Source organism: Drosophila serrata, unplaced genomic scaffold, assembly GCF_035046125.1.
Source record: "Drosophila serrata isolate PLE 108 unplaced genomic scaffold, ASM3504612v1 contig_8, whole genome shotgun sequence".
NCBI lineage: Eukaryota > Metazoa > Arthropoda > Insecta > Diptera > Drosophilidae > Drosophila > Drosophila serrata.
The window spans coordinates 62,442-77,281 of record NW_028256906.1 but is presented as its reverse complement, the minus strand read 5'-3'; the positions used below and the strand labels follow the sequence as shown (position 1 = coordinate 77,281).

General features: G+C 36.6%; 1 protein-coding gene across 11 annotated transcripts in view; it reads right to left on the bottom strand.

The window, feature by feature from the left end:
* Positions 1-1,959: 1,959 nt before the first annotated feature.
* Ptpmeg2 (Protein tyrosine phosphatase Meg2) overlaps positions 1,960-14,840 on the bottom strand; it is a 38,023-nt gene continuing 25,142 nt past the window's right edge. For 6 of the 11 annotated variants that reach the window (XM_020952935.2, XM_086826008.1, XM_086826004.1 and 3 more), the window contains exons 4-8: positions 4,081-5,021; positions 3,860-4,020; positions 3,559-3,788; positions 2,624-2,831; positions 1,960-2,564 (exon numbers count right to left, since the gene is read on the bottom strand). In XM_020952935.2, the coding sequence (XP_020808594.2) occupies positions 2,338-2,564; positions 2,624-2,831; positions 3,559-3,788; positions 3,860-4,020; positions 4,081-5,021 (1,767 nt within the window). In that variant the 3' untranslated portion in view covers positions 1,960-2,337. Of the gene's footprint in view, positions 2,565-2,623; positions 2,832-3,558; positions 3,789-3,859; positions 4,021-4,080; positions 5,022-11,228; positions 11,475-11,841; positions 12,101-13,613; positions 13,705-14,840 lie in introns of those variants that run through there. The other 5 variants (XM_086826022.1, XM_086826028.1, XM_020952936.2 and 2 more) reach the window with 5 other exon arrangements.

Here is a 14,840-nt window from a genome sequence, read left to right as displayed (position 1 = left end):
GATATATATATATATTTTAAATAAATTCTTTCCTGGAGTCTACAAAAAATAATTAATAGAGCTATCATTTTTTGTGATTTTATGCGATCAATATATGTTTAGTATTAATGATTTCTTTTTTGTCGTCTCAAGCATTATAAAAATAGAGCATCCTTTGCATCGGGGGAGAGGTGAATATTATATTCATTCGTTTATAGATTTATCCTTTTGTTTATAATATTTTATTTGTTTCTCTTTTTGGAAAAGGCCATTGAAAGAATTGAAAATTGTTCTGAGTGAGTAAGTACATACATATCTTGTAATTTTACATTTTCGAATGTAACCCAGTGGACTAAAAATATGGAAAACGCATTTAGAAACAATATAAATTTGAAAGCTTTGAAAATCTCGTAAAATGTTTAAAATCGGAAACAGAAAAGTGCGTTTACTGAAAGATATATATACCATTCAGTATGTTAAATTATTATCTATTTTTGAGACCTTTTATAATAAGTTTCAATTTAAATATACGAAATATTAAAAAAATCCACTGGGAACTGATTTTCTGGCTGTGTGTGTTTTGTGTGTGTGCATGACATGAGGAGAATCTGTTGTTTCCGCTTAGGGTTTTGATCACAGCTTTTACAATTCTAATGATATATGTATGTATGTGAGTGGGGATGTCGCCAACTTTTCAATTCGCAAGAAAAATGACTATATTTTATTATTATTATATGTATATGTATGCATTTACATACAAACAAACAAAAAAAACAAACATATTTATCTTATACTTCTTGCAGACACTTGTTTCTTTATATATATATACACAAATATATATATATTATATATATATATATATATATATAAGTGTGTATTATGTATGTTTATATATGTAAATATTTATATAATACTTTTGCAAAGATGCATGAAGAAAATGCATTTATTTTGTCTGACATTTAATACATTTAATATATTATTTTCATATTCAGTTTAGTTTCGGTTCGAGAGAAAGCTGCCATTCATGGGATATTACATGATTTTTTATTCTTCTGTTTTTAATCATTAATTTTTATGTATATAGACATTTTTCCTTGTTATTTTTTAGTAAAAAAAGTAATACAAAATATGTTTTTCCTCGTCATATTTGTTTCCCATCACGAATATATATGTATGTATGTATTATTCCATTCCATTCTTCAATATTCGCTTTTGGCATATGGAAAAATGTAGGAGAAGAAGGCAGGTGTTGGATCAAAGGTCTTATAATAATAAGATGAGAAAAGTTGTTACATCTTGTTAGTTTAAGGTCTTTGTTTAGATATACGTATTCTTTTATTTACTAGCCAGTTTCCGATATTTGTTTGTAAAAAAAAGCAAACAAGAGCTTGGAAGATTAGGAGAGAGCTCAGCCGGCGGGGTGGGGATTATTTCTGGAAAAGATGGGGACAAGGCTGAAGAAGGATCTTCTCTCTGTTCTCCTTTTGGGGCAACAACATTGAACAGGATTTAAATTTGATTTATCTGTGTTGTTATTTTATATATAATATATCGTTATACATATTTCTATATGCTGAATGACTGTCTGTGTGTGTGTGGATTTAGAGGCATTTTCTATATATCTTTTAATGTAACTAGTTAAAGTTCAGCTTCAGCTGCTTACTTGGCTGTAGGAAATGTCGCACAATCGGCGCTTTTATTTATCAATGCTGTTAAGTTACGAGAAATGCACACAAAAGATTCTCTATCGATTTTCTTTACAAAATTCTTAGCTCTTCTCTCAGACCCTCTCTCTGCCAATGACTTCTTGGACTCTCCGTCGGAACGGACGGATTGCTTTGCTTTTGCTTGGCTTGCTGGTGTTGGCCTCCAGTCCCCATTATGCCTTCGTTGTACTCTGTCCCGGTCTCCCAAGGTACATAATTACCATGTGGATCTGCATCTTCATCGTCATCGACTCTAGTTAACTGCTTCTGCTGCTGCTTTTCTGGTTTGTTTTATTTGTTTCTTTCTTTATTTTTAGCTACTTGTTTTTCATTTAGTTTAAATTTAATTTAAATAATGTTCTGATGCTATACAAACTATAGCTTGGTATGTGTAATAATACATGTATATATATAAAAAAAAAATACAATAGATTAACGTAAATTTGTTACTCTACTCTCTCTCCCTATTTCTCTCTATCTGTTCACAACGATCATCATCATCATATCTGAAGAATCGTTCATCTAGTACAAAAAAAAGGTTACAGCTCCGACTTTCGAGAGTAAAAACATCAAATTATTCTGTGTACAAGGTTTTTTTTTTCCTGTCGTCCGTTTCCGTTTCCTTTTCCCTCATGGAATCCTACTCGCACACCTACTCCGAGTCCTGTTCGCGCTCATCAAAGCCGGCCAGGTCCACGGTTTGCAGCATGCCGCGCGAATATGCATACTCGATAAGGGCCAGGTGACAGAACACATACTGATCGGGCATTTGGATGGAGTAGGCGCGCTGCGATCGAATCTTTTCCACAGTACCTCGTATATCCGCCGTCCCCACATCCTCCAGCCGCGATATGCAAATGTCCAGAGTTATGAATGTGCCTGCGGCAACAAGGAACATTTGAATCTGCAGCGGTATTAACAATGTGACTCTGACTTACCAGTGCGTCCAATGCCAGCACTGCAGTGCACCACAATTGGGGGACCTCGGGCATGCCCCGCCCATGTATCACCAAGAGCATGGACGAGCTCCGCCTGCTTATCACGCACCTTCTGCAAAAAGTTCAGCATGGCCATGGCTGAGCTGGGAACACCGTAATCCGGCCAGCTGGTGAACTGCCAATGTGACACATTGCGGATTTCGTCAGTCTGTTTTGAAAGGGAAATAAGGTTCAATTAGAAATTAATCAAAACAAGTAAGAAAACTAACTTTGGGGACCCAAAGTTTATATATCCTTGTAATTTGTCATGGAATTAAAGGATTGAAGCGGAAATCAATCATAACTAAGATTAAAATGTTTGTATTTGAAGATTTATATGACCATTTTTACGACAAATCAAAGTTTAAAAAACTCATAACTCCGCCAAAAAAACATTAAATTCAATTTGGAAAGCTTTTCCATGTTAGTTTTTAGTAGGTTAATAAATCTGCATACTCAATTTAAAATTAAAAATTGAGCCAATTTTTGAAAATTTTAATGATGTAACCCCTTAAATTTTTTTTAAATTTGGAAAAAATTAAATTTTGGTCGGATATAGCTAGATCGATTTGTCTGTGAATGCTGATCAAGAATATATATGATTTATAGGGTCGAAAATGACTCCTTCACATTGTTACAAGCTTTTGACTAAAATTATAATACCTTGCCAGGGTATAAATGTCGTACAATTTAATATACAACAATTTTGAAATAATGACAATGCCGCTTTTTACAATAAAATAGCAATTCTTATTGAAAATGACAAAATTTATACATAAATCATTCGTCTTTTTATGTTGATTACAACTTTAAGATATATCAAACAGACTATGCATTTAATACAACATCTATCGACTTATATAAAGAATTTTTCGTCTTATATGGCTATTACTTACCTTTATGTTTCTTAGCTCCAACGAGGCAACCGTATAATCCTCATTGCACTCAACGCTAATTGTTCGCACATGGTAATTGCCAAACTCTAAGGAACTATCTTCAGTCGGCTCCCAGTACTGGCCGCATTTCACGCGTCCGCGTTCCATAACGCGCGTTGTCATCACTATAACTAAACACTGTTGCTCCCAGATCATGCGCCAAAAGTCCGGGGATGTCTTTGGTAATGGACCTGGAAAGTAAACAGTTCACATATGATCTATGCACTTGGAAAAGGGTAAGGAGAGCAGGTGAAAAACTCACCTTGAGTTGAAATATAAGCATTTTTCTGTTTGTAGCCATCGACGAAATTCGCGTTTATATAATCGGATGGCTCATCGCCATCTTCGTGTGCCAGCACCACTCGACTGTGATCGTAGCAAAGGACGTCTGTGTACCGATTCTTGGTCAGATTTGGTCGCATTCTGTAAGGGATTCAAAGAAAGTTCATTAATTTGTTCATCTTTTAATTGGATTGAACTCACCTCGCATAGAGGAAGGTACCCTCGGGCGCCCGATTCCGTATGTCCGCATACTCCTTGATCAAACCAGTGCGTCCGCGCATCTTTACCATCTGCACAATCTGTTCAATGGGCTTGGGATCACCCTCCTGACCGGCCAGACTGTCGTCATCACTGAAGCCGGATGAGGCGCTGCTGGGCGGATTCTCTGACCAAAATTCACCACCGCCATTGGTTGTGCTTCCGCCACCGCCACCGCCGCCTCCGGCTGTTGCCACTAATCCCGCTCCAGCTGTTCCACCTCCACCTGTGGCTGTGGCAGCGGCATTAGCTGTGCCGCCGCTGCTACTACTGTTTTCCGCCACTCCACTCGTGTTGAGCTTGAGGGGATTGACAGCCGTAGAGGAGGCACTGCTGCTGCCATTAGCTTGACGCTGATGACTGGGACTCAGGCCATTTATTGTGATGTTTTCGTTGGGTTCGCTGCCGCTGCTCACAGCTGGTTTAGTGGCAGCATGTCCTGGCGCTCCAGCTGTGCCTACGCCAATGCTCACAGTAACCACGGTGGTATTGTTGTCGCCCAGCTGATGAACGGCACTGATTATCGGGGATCCCGCTGGTGCGGCCTCCGTTTCGGTGCCATTGGCTGCCGATGCTGCTGCTACTGCAGATCCCGATCCCGATCCCGATCCCACGCCCACGATATTGGCCAGCTCGTCCTCACGATTCGTCATCGATTGGCGGCAGCTGAGCAACCATGTGGCGTGCTTGATCTCCAGGGTGCCACCCAGATGAATGGGCAGCGCCGTACGGGGCACGTGGAGTGCCAACTGTGGCACGGATACGGTGAAGACTCGCTCGCGCAGCTTTTCGCGAACAAAAAGCCGCAGGATTTTAAATGGAGCCTTGAACCACAACGGGGCCGTCACAATTAGCACTTTCTTCAGGCGCGCCGGATAGCCGCCCTGTAATTGTACAAAGAAAAGGTATATTAGTTTTAGTTTTAAATATTTTAAGTCAATGAACTTATGTGAGGCTAATAGGTTTTTGTAGAGTTAACAAACTGCTTGATAACAGTATCTGTGTATGCCAAAGTTCCACAGCAAAATTTATTATATCAACAGTCTCTCGGGGTCAGTACACCAACGATAACACAGAAAAGTAAAGTAAGCCAACGAGAAGAGTGCTTCATAGTTAAGCTATTAAATAGAGAGCATCTTCTCAAGATACTCTAAAAGGGTTTACTCTGCTAGACTTTTGAAATTAAATCTATAAAAGTAACACAGAATTTAAAAAATGGAATTAAAGGATACCCATGCTGATTTGATCTGCAATTAGGTATGAAAATTCACCAATGATTCAACAACAACACCAACAACACCATTGCAGGGTTTGTACATTCATATTTGTATTAATTAGAGATAAGTGTACATATATAAAAGATGTTAATTTCATCTGCAATTAGGTATGAAAATTCACCAATGATTCAACAACAACACCAATGAATTACTGATGAATGGTATCGCAGGGTTTGTCCATTCATATATGTATTAATTAGAGATAAGTGTACATACATATATAAAAGATGTTTCGAAAACCTTGAAACTAAAAAATGAATTCTGAAAAACATTGCACTGATGCAAGTAAAATTTAAAGAATTTTAATTAAATGAACGAACCAATTCCAGGAGTGGCCTTCATTTCGAACTGCGCACATCTATTCCCAGAATCTGTTGGGTTGCCAATTGTGCATACAAATTTGCGACACATTGAGGTGACATCCACGCTCTTTGAAGGCTTTATGGAAACGTACCATATATACATATATTCACCAGCCACAATCTCACACATCTTCCATGTGCATCTGTGCATCGGGGGAAAATGTGAAATGCCACGCGTGGGCAGAGAAGCCAGAGAAATTGCTAGGATTCGACAGACCAACCCAGTTTTCCAGGAATAAAATATTCTGAACATAAAGCTAGCCTGTAATTGACATGAATTCTGGTTAAGAGAGAGAGAGCGTTGGCGTTGTATTTGATTAATTAACTAACGAGGCTTTAAAACGATGGTTTTAAACATTAGATTTGTATAGGTAATAAAAATAACACGATTTATATAAGTAAGCACATTAAAGAAGCAAATCTGCCAGCAGGTAAATTTGGTAAAGTAAAACCACATTGGGAGGAAAAATGTTGGTTGGTTGGGGGGAAAAACACGACAACAACCTTCACCCAGTTGGACGAATGTTGAGGAAATTTTATTGCCGCATTTGAGATACAAAAAAAAACCAAGTGGAAAACTTGCCTTAATATAAAGGTGAATTGCAATCATTTTAAAGAGGTAAAGAGAGCAGAAAAGTATGTGGGAAATATATACTAATTACAATCTTTAGCTTCAATCTGTTTGTTGTGAGTTCATAATAATATTAAATATAATAAATAAACCTTTGTTGAGATTACTTTGCTATATATATTATATTTATTTATTTTATCTATGATTTGGTACTCGAATTCGTTCTCACTGAATAGGATATCAATTTAGTGAACCAAATAACGATATTACAAACCATTACATCTGATTTACGAATGCTTACATCCCTGGCATAGTTATGCACACGAATGTACATGGATATGTACTTATAGGTATATCATCCGTGACATCATTATTTAGTTTATTGGCCCCAAAAAGCAAACAAGGCAAAGGAAAAGGCAGTGCAGCAGCAATGCAGATTAAGGTCAGCAGCCAATGCAGCTGGCAAGGAGAAATAAACACACAAAAAACACAACAAAAAAAGACACACACAAAGAAAAACCTCATCAACTGCAAAATATAACCATGGTACACACACACATTGTGAATGCACTTTAATTAAACGCACAATCAGTGCCAATACAACAACGTTCACGTTCAGCAAAAATTTAATTAAAATTGTTTTTCGCAGTTCAACGAAAAACAAAAACAGGAAAAAAGGAAAAAATGATATCCTGTTGTTGCCCTGCTCCTTGTTTTCTCAGTTTTTACAACCGTTGGCTCAATAAATTCCAGTTAAATCTCTAATTGGCAACATTTTCAATTAAACCGGGCCGCTCCGTTCCGCTTTTCCTCCTGGAAAATGGTCTTATTCCTTTCCAAGGATTGCATCACAAATCACACAGATACACAGACACAACTCCTCCCCCCCCATTTTCTTTATCATTTTCTGCTCTCCTCATTCTTGGCTTTTGAATTTTCCCTCCCCTAAATATTGCCAGTGGGTTTTCATGTCCACTTTCACTTTGAATCAAACACACAAACACCCACACGAAATGAAAACATGAAAATTCAGGTGAATACGTTAACGGAAAGTACAGTTGTTGTCGCAGTGTTGCACAATATGATGAAAACTGAAAGTACAGTTGATTGCAGAATGTTGCAAGATGCTAAATGGATGCTTCATCAAGCATACTACAAGATTCAATTTAATAAGGCAATGTAAACAAAACTCAAATGATTTAAATACTATTGGCATTTGCTTCTGAAATTTGGTTTTAAGTACATAAAATTCGCAAGAGCTGCAAGTACAGTTGGCCCAACAGTGTTGCAAGATGCTAAAATGATGCCACATTGATGCTTCAACATGCTTACTACAGAATTAATTTTAATATGGTTACATAAAAGAATACCCAATGATTTTAGTATAAATAAATAAATAAAAATACACGTGAAATATATATATTCTTTTTGAAATTTTGCTCCAAGTACTCTTAAGTGTTGTTAACATCGTGAAATAATCCAAATTATCCCATGTCCTTTCAGTTTTGTTAAATTTTCATACTAGAAATATATCCAATAAAGCTAATAAATAATCCACTTTCTCCCCTCCTACGCTTTCCTCCACTTAGTTGGCTAATAAATAACCAAAAGTGCGTGCCACAAAGAAATTTCAACGATTAACAATAGCAAGTAAAGTAAATAAATATATTGGATATAATTTCATGTGACCTTTTCTCCCTTTCTTTTTTTTTTTTTGAGGTGCTGTTCATGACTCATAATTGGAAATACAATATGTATTTAGATTTTTGTTGTAACCGGAACAATAAATTGAATACACATAGTCAATCGTTTCAGGGTCAGAGCACAGCTATTCCTGTGGTTATTCCCACATTGAATTAGAATCCTATCTATGTATGATAACTTCGCCCACACATTTCATTGACAAATACAACCCAAAAAACACAAAAACACAAAGCTTGTTGAGAACAACAAAGCATCACGAACTGTTGTTGTTTGTTAGCCAGATTATTTGCCTTGAGGGCCAAGAAATCTAAGCAAAAGTTGAATGAAACTTGGTTGCAAGTCAAGGCGCTTGTTAAATCCTTCAAGTCCTTGCTGAAAGTGGCGGAGGTGGAAGCGGAGGTAGGAAATGAGAGACACTGGCACTGGAGTTATCCTTCGAATGTGACTCGAGTGGGCAGCTTAACGTGCCTCGGCATGCGTTTCGCTAGCGATTCCCTCCATTCCAAACTTTCATCCTGCCGCCTTGGGATGATGATGCCTCAACCTGGCTCGAAAAGGAAAAACCGCGTGGGATGCTGGAGAAATTGGATATTGTTCATGATGAATTTGTGTGCTAAAATTAGCACAAGGAGAGAGGGAGAGCGGGAAGCCTATACATTGTATAACATTTAGTAGAAGTAAAGAATATTATAAAGAAAATTAATACATTAAACCTTTTCCCATACTTTCTAGCTCAAAATTAATTGGATGCCTTCCAGGAACTACTCTCTAGAATAATTATAATGAAAATCACACCCAAACATATAAGAAAATATGATAATTCATTTCACCCTTAGGAATTTCCTTGAACCTTGCAAATGCAAATGCAAGACAATTGCAATTCAGAATTCTCATGAAATTTCCGCCAATCAACATGAAATTTTCCCTAGCAACCAAAATATCAAGTATACGCCACATGGGCAACCGGCTAAACTGTGTGTGAAAGGTGACCAAAAATACTGGCTTTCCTCCCAAACATTTCCCAGTCACTGAAGGCAGGGCGAAACAATAAATATATATATACATTTATATATATGTATATAAATAAATATGTGAAATTAGCCATGGCCAAAATTGGTAATGCGTTTTAAGTTTGTCATCAGTTTTTGGTCATGAAACGAATTTGTCGTTGGCGTTGTCAAAAAATGGCCAAAGAGGCACGCACAGCAGACAAACCGATAAACCAAGAGGCACAAAGCAAAGACGACAGCCAAATAGAGAAAAAGGAGAAAGAAATATCTACATATTTATAGACGAAAATGTAGATATAAATATATATGAGAACAAAGCAAGTGAATGCGAAGACAATCGATAAATGACAATTGATTAATTAATCGAAATTTAAATCGATAAAAGGTTTATTTACAAGAAGTAACTTTAACTTGGATAGGAACTTTAACTATCCAATTGCGGCACGAATTGTTTGTTTGTTAATTTGAATCTACGATTAACCGGTAATATCTAATTGATACCACAACATCAAAATTAATCGTTAATCGGTAAGCCAATTAAATCAATGAATCATTTTATTATTTTGAGTACTTTTTAGTTGCCTAATTGAAGTACAAATGTATTTTTTTAATACACCTTTAAATATATAATTAACAAAAGATACATGTACTTTTTTATAAATATATATACGGTTATGGTTATATTTATTCCCAAAAGCTGAGTCAGAAAGGGTTTAATAATTTGCCAGAGCCAAAAAAATAAGCTTAGACCAACAGCAAATCAATCAATATATATATATATATATTTTTTTAACAGAGACGGAGATATTCCATAAAACGAAATCAATATTTGATGGCTTGGTCTAAGCCAAGCTAATTGGAGAGCTCTTCACAGTGATTGACTGACGGCTAACACACACACACACAAAACACACACAATCCCAATCGAATCGTGGCTTATTTGTCCAGAATGATATAAAGCCGCAAGCCAATCAATTGGAAATCCCTTAGAGAAACTAGTAAATACATTACATTTGTAATGGAGAAAGGTTATAATGTTTACAACATATATATTCCGAAAATTAAGAGATTTCTGTAGTACTTAATTTTGAATTTCTTTGCTTTAAAATAAGATCTAACTTCTGACACCTTATTGCACTTAAAGTTCTGTTACGCACTGTACAAATACGGGGGAGGGGATTGTCAGCCATTTGAGGGATATAAATCAAAAGGTAAGCAGCATAGAAAATAAAAGAAAATAAAAAAATGAGAAAAAATGAACCAACGCCAACGCCAAACAGCTGCGTTTGATTGCCTCCACTTGCCACGAGACTTACTTCCACATCTCTCAACTCTGTATTATTGGCATATTGTTGTTGATTCTTGTCAAGCTCTGCTGTGCCTGACAGCCTTTTGTTGGTGTTGTCTTGGCCAAAGAAACCACCAGGTGTAGGACAGGTGAGCGCAAAAAAAAAAATAGCAGAAAAAACAGAAAACAAAAGTCGCGCATATCACCTGCCGTTGATGGTTGACTAAGAACCTTAAGAAACATATATGTATATAATATATATTTAGGCATGCTTGAGGGTTGTATCTGATCCACAAAAAAGCTAAAGATAAGGTATTTTCCTTTGATTATTATCTCTGAAAAAGCTTGCTTTTATCTTTATGAATTATTTACCACATTTCCCTAATACCTAAGCTTTAAATCAATCCTGTTTGGTTAAATGAAATCAAAGGGAAAACTATTTTGATTGGAGTCCCCGGAGAGTGGCCGCCTGCTAATATAGCCTGGCTATAACCCAATTAGCTGACCTACTTCGAGGCTATATTAGCTAATTGAACAACAACAGCTCAATCTGACAGATTGCAAGTGTCAATTGATTAATAACAATATAAGATAATATATACCGATATACAAGCAAAGCCATCATGAGTCAGCTAATGAAATTATAAACAAAAAATCAAATTTAAATATATACAATATATATAACCATATATATCTATTTCCTTGAAAACAAAAAGACAAAACGAAATATAGATAAAAAGCAACACACAGTTCACAATTTAAATAGAAATAGTTTATATATTATTGAGAGGGGGCGACATATACATATATATATGAATTTATCTGTCCAAATCCAAGTATATATGTATCTGTATCTTTATCTGTATCTGTATCAAGTACCTGAGCGCGTTGGCGTTGTAATTGATTGTTTGTTGTTGCTGTTGATGTCGTTGTTGCTATTGTTGCCGCAAGCCCCCAGCCGCCGCTGTCTAATTATTCAGATTTTTATTGTAATATATATATATATAGTTTGGTTCGCACAATTAAAAGCTAATTGCGTGCACTTTCAATTGAACAATTTACATAACTTTTTGTTTGCTTTGTTGGTTTTTGTCACATTACACAATGTGATGCATGCATTCTATGCTTTATATATGTAAATATATATATTTTATTATTATTTATTTTTTTATTTTTGTTTAAAGGGTAAACAGACACAAGGGTTGGGGGATCAAAACAAACAGAAAAAAAAACAACAAAAGACACACGTTTTTTTTTTGAGATCGCTTTTTATGTTTCGATTATGAGGTTTCGATTTCGGTTTCGTTTTCGGCTTTCGGTTTCCGTTTCCGTTTTTAGTTCCGTTTTAATCCCGATTTAAACTCTGCTGCACTTGTAGATACTACTTCGGAGTGTATCTTTATCCTTATATCTTTATCTTTAGACGAAATTTGTTGCTGCTGCCACATGCGTTTTGGCATTCAACAAACTGAAGCAGATTTTAGATACACACACACTCACGTATCCGAGAGTTTTCAACTTTTTTCTTTTTTGCACTTGGAAAAAATGTTTATATTGCGACAATACATACATATGTATTTATATTGTGTGAACGTTATTTTGTGATTTCTGCCTTTAGATTTTTGTACTTTTCCATCGACCAAGTGTTGTCTCTGCGTCTCATTTGGCTTTTCGTTCGCTTTTCCCCTATGTATTTTTTGTTTGTTGCGCGTCGTCGTGGAAAGCTGAACTGCGTCTGACTGCTGCCGCTGCTTTATTTTATTTTTTTCGATTCAGTTTTCAGTTTTTTTGTTCCTATTTAGTGGCTGGCGTTCTCAGCGCACGCGCTCTCTGTTTTGCCACCACCATCGAGCGAGGAAGCGAGCCGCTCTCTCCCGGTGTCTCCGGCTGGCCAGGTGGATTTAAGGGGGTTGCTTTGGGTGACCAAACGACAGAGCGAGAGAGAGATCTAGGGGGTTGAGATGGCCACCGGGTCACAGGGGAGAATGAGAGAGAGAGAGCGCTCGAGAGAGAGTGTTGCTAAGGGTGGTTGGCGACTGCAAGGTTGCATTCAATGCAGCTATCGATTGAGGGGGTGGTTCAAGTTGCCAAAAAAAACAGGACTGCCAACTCAATTTAGAAAGCAGAAAGTGGCATGCCTGAGGCGACTTCAATTCAACATATTACTTCAAATATTTATGAAAAAGTAAATAATTTGATGCCTTTATTGATGAAAAAAAGATTAATATCTTTTGAAGACAGCTATCGATTGAAGGGTGGTTCAAGTTGCCAAAAAAGGGCTGTCAACTCAATTTACGAAGCAGCAAGTGGAAGGGTAGAATATCTAATAAGACCTCAATTACAAAAATGTTTATTGAAGTATTTACAAAACAATAAATAAGAAGATGCATCTATCTATTCAAATTATATTACAGACTAATATCTTTAATGACTGCTTTTGCTTAAAATTGTCAAAGGCATAAGTGCAAAATTAAAATTTCACTCGAAACTTTGATAGAAAAACTTCTTATAACAATCTGACTTTGACTTTGTACAATTGTATTAACCCAATGTTTATGTTACCAATACCAACATGTTCCAGAATATGCGGAAGAGCATAAATCCCTCTCCCATTTAGCATTTCTCAAATCTTCTAAGCAATTAGTTTCAAGACATTTTTGAGACCAAAGAAAAAAAAAACTTCAACTATCTTGCACATATGGTGACTCTCTCTGGGGGTCTGGGCCAAAGCCAAAGCCAAAGCTAAACACACTCATTTGCGTCAATGTCGAATGTCGGCTGCGGAAACGAAAAGCACGTTGTAAAAATAACACAAAACAGTATCGGCGGCAGCGAGCAAACGATCGGCAGGCAAACCCAGCAACAATAACAAAAAAAATCGTTAACATATCTACACGGCGTCATCGAAAGTATTAAACGTATTTAAGCCAACTGAGCAGCAATGAATGAACTGCGCCGCATTCGATTTTCCCCGAAATACGCTTTTCCCCCAGCAGCAGAAGTCCTATCTAATTTTACAGCGATCTATAAATACTAGCAAATTATCCGCTGTCAATCACTCAGTTTGGGTCAAGTGTTTTCTGGGCCAAGTGCAGCAGAAGTCGAAATCGAATCAAAGAAAAACAAAAAAAAGAAAAGAAATGAAAACCGAAGAGGAAAACTTTTGAAACGCGCGATTGCCATATTCCATATGTACGCATATGGAGGCTAGATTTTATATATTCTTCTTCAAATGTACATATGTATATTCTTTTATATTCATACTTCACGTTACGGTATACAATCTATTACGTTCGACTAGAACACGTCAACTGAATTAGTTAATCAAGCAAAGTCGAAAGATAGCCACAAAACTGTGCGACAATGAGCAACCTAGAGAGAGAGAGAGAGAGCAAAGCTCTCAGCTCTCCCTCTCCCACTGTCTCTAAAAGTGAGAGTGAAAAAGCGTGGGCACATTCCACACACACTCACACACACACACACACTCGAGACTTGAGTGTTGTGTGTGTGACGATCTCTTCAGTTGCTTCAGCTTCAAATTTATTTTTTTTTTTTGTTATTGCGACAACACTGCGTATGCGTGATGGCCCCGAAATATTGCGCATACGCAACCGGGTACGGGCCAATGTTGCCATTCTTCCCCTCATTATTTATATTGAATCACTCAATGCTCATCTATCTATTGCTCATCAATCGCCAACGCCAAATATTTATCTCTATGATTCGATAAAATAAAGAGAAATTAAGTTTACTAAGAGTAGGAAAGGGTTCCTACTCCCACTGTTAAATTTCGGGATAAAAGAATAACAGAGAATTGTTAACTATGCTGTTATTGACCAGTAATTAATGTAAAGCAAAGAATTGTACTGTAAGGAGCTCTGATTAGGTTTTTGGATATCAGCTGTTCTTTTTAAAAGGTAAAAATATATATATTTATATGGCAGAAAGTCTTGGTCCCTGTAATTATTATTTACATTTACATATATGATAGCAGATCAAATTTTCCTTTGACAGGAAGAGTAGTAAATGGTCCTTAAAACGACGATTAAATAGTATAACATAGTATTTAATGGCAAGTTTAATAAATTGATTAATATAGGAGAAATAAATAACAACATAATAATGCTTTTTTATTAACAGTCACAGTCATAACAGTAACATGTTGTAACAAACCCCAAGACCAAGTCTATAACACCTTTAAGAAAAAGTGTATTAAAGCAATACGAATAGACAGAGACACGCGCCAAAAGAGAGAACGCTTATTCCGCCTTCTCTCATTCTCTGGGACTTCCTCTTGGTTTCTCTTCTTCTCCCTCTTCCTCTTATCCTCTTCTTTCTCTCTGTATTACCCTCTCTCCTTTTTCTATCTTTCTCTATCTCACTCTGACCACTGGCGAGGGAAGAGACAAGCTCGCGCCCACGCCAAATCGTTTTCATTGTTAACTTTATTTTGTGCGTTTTGATTTTCGTAGAATGGAATAAATATGAATG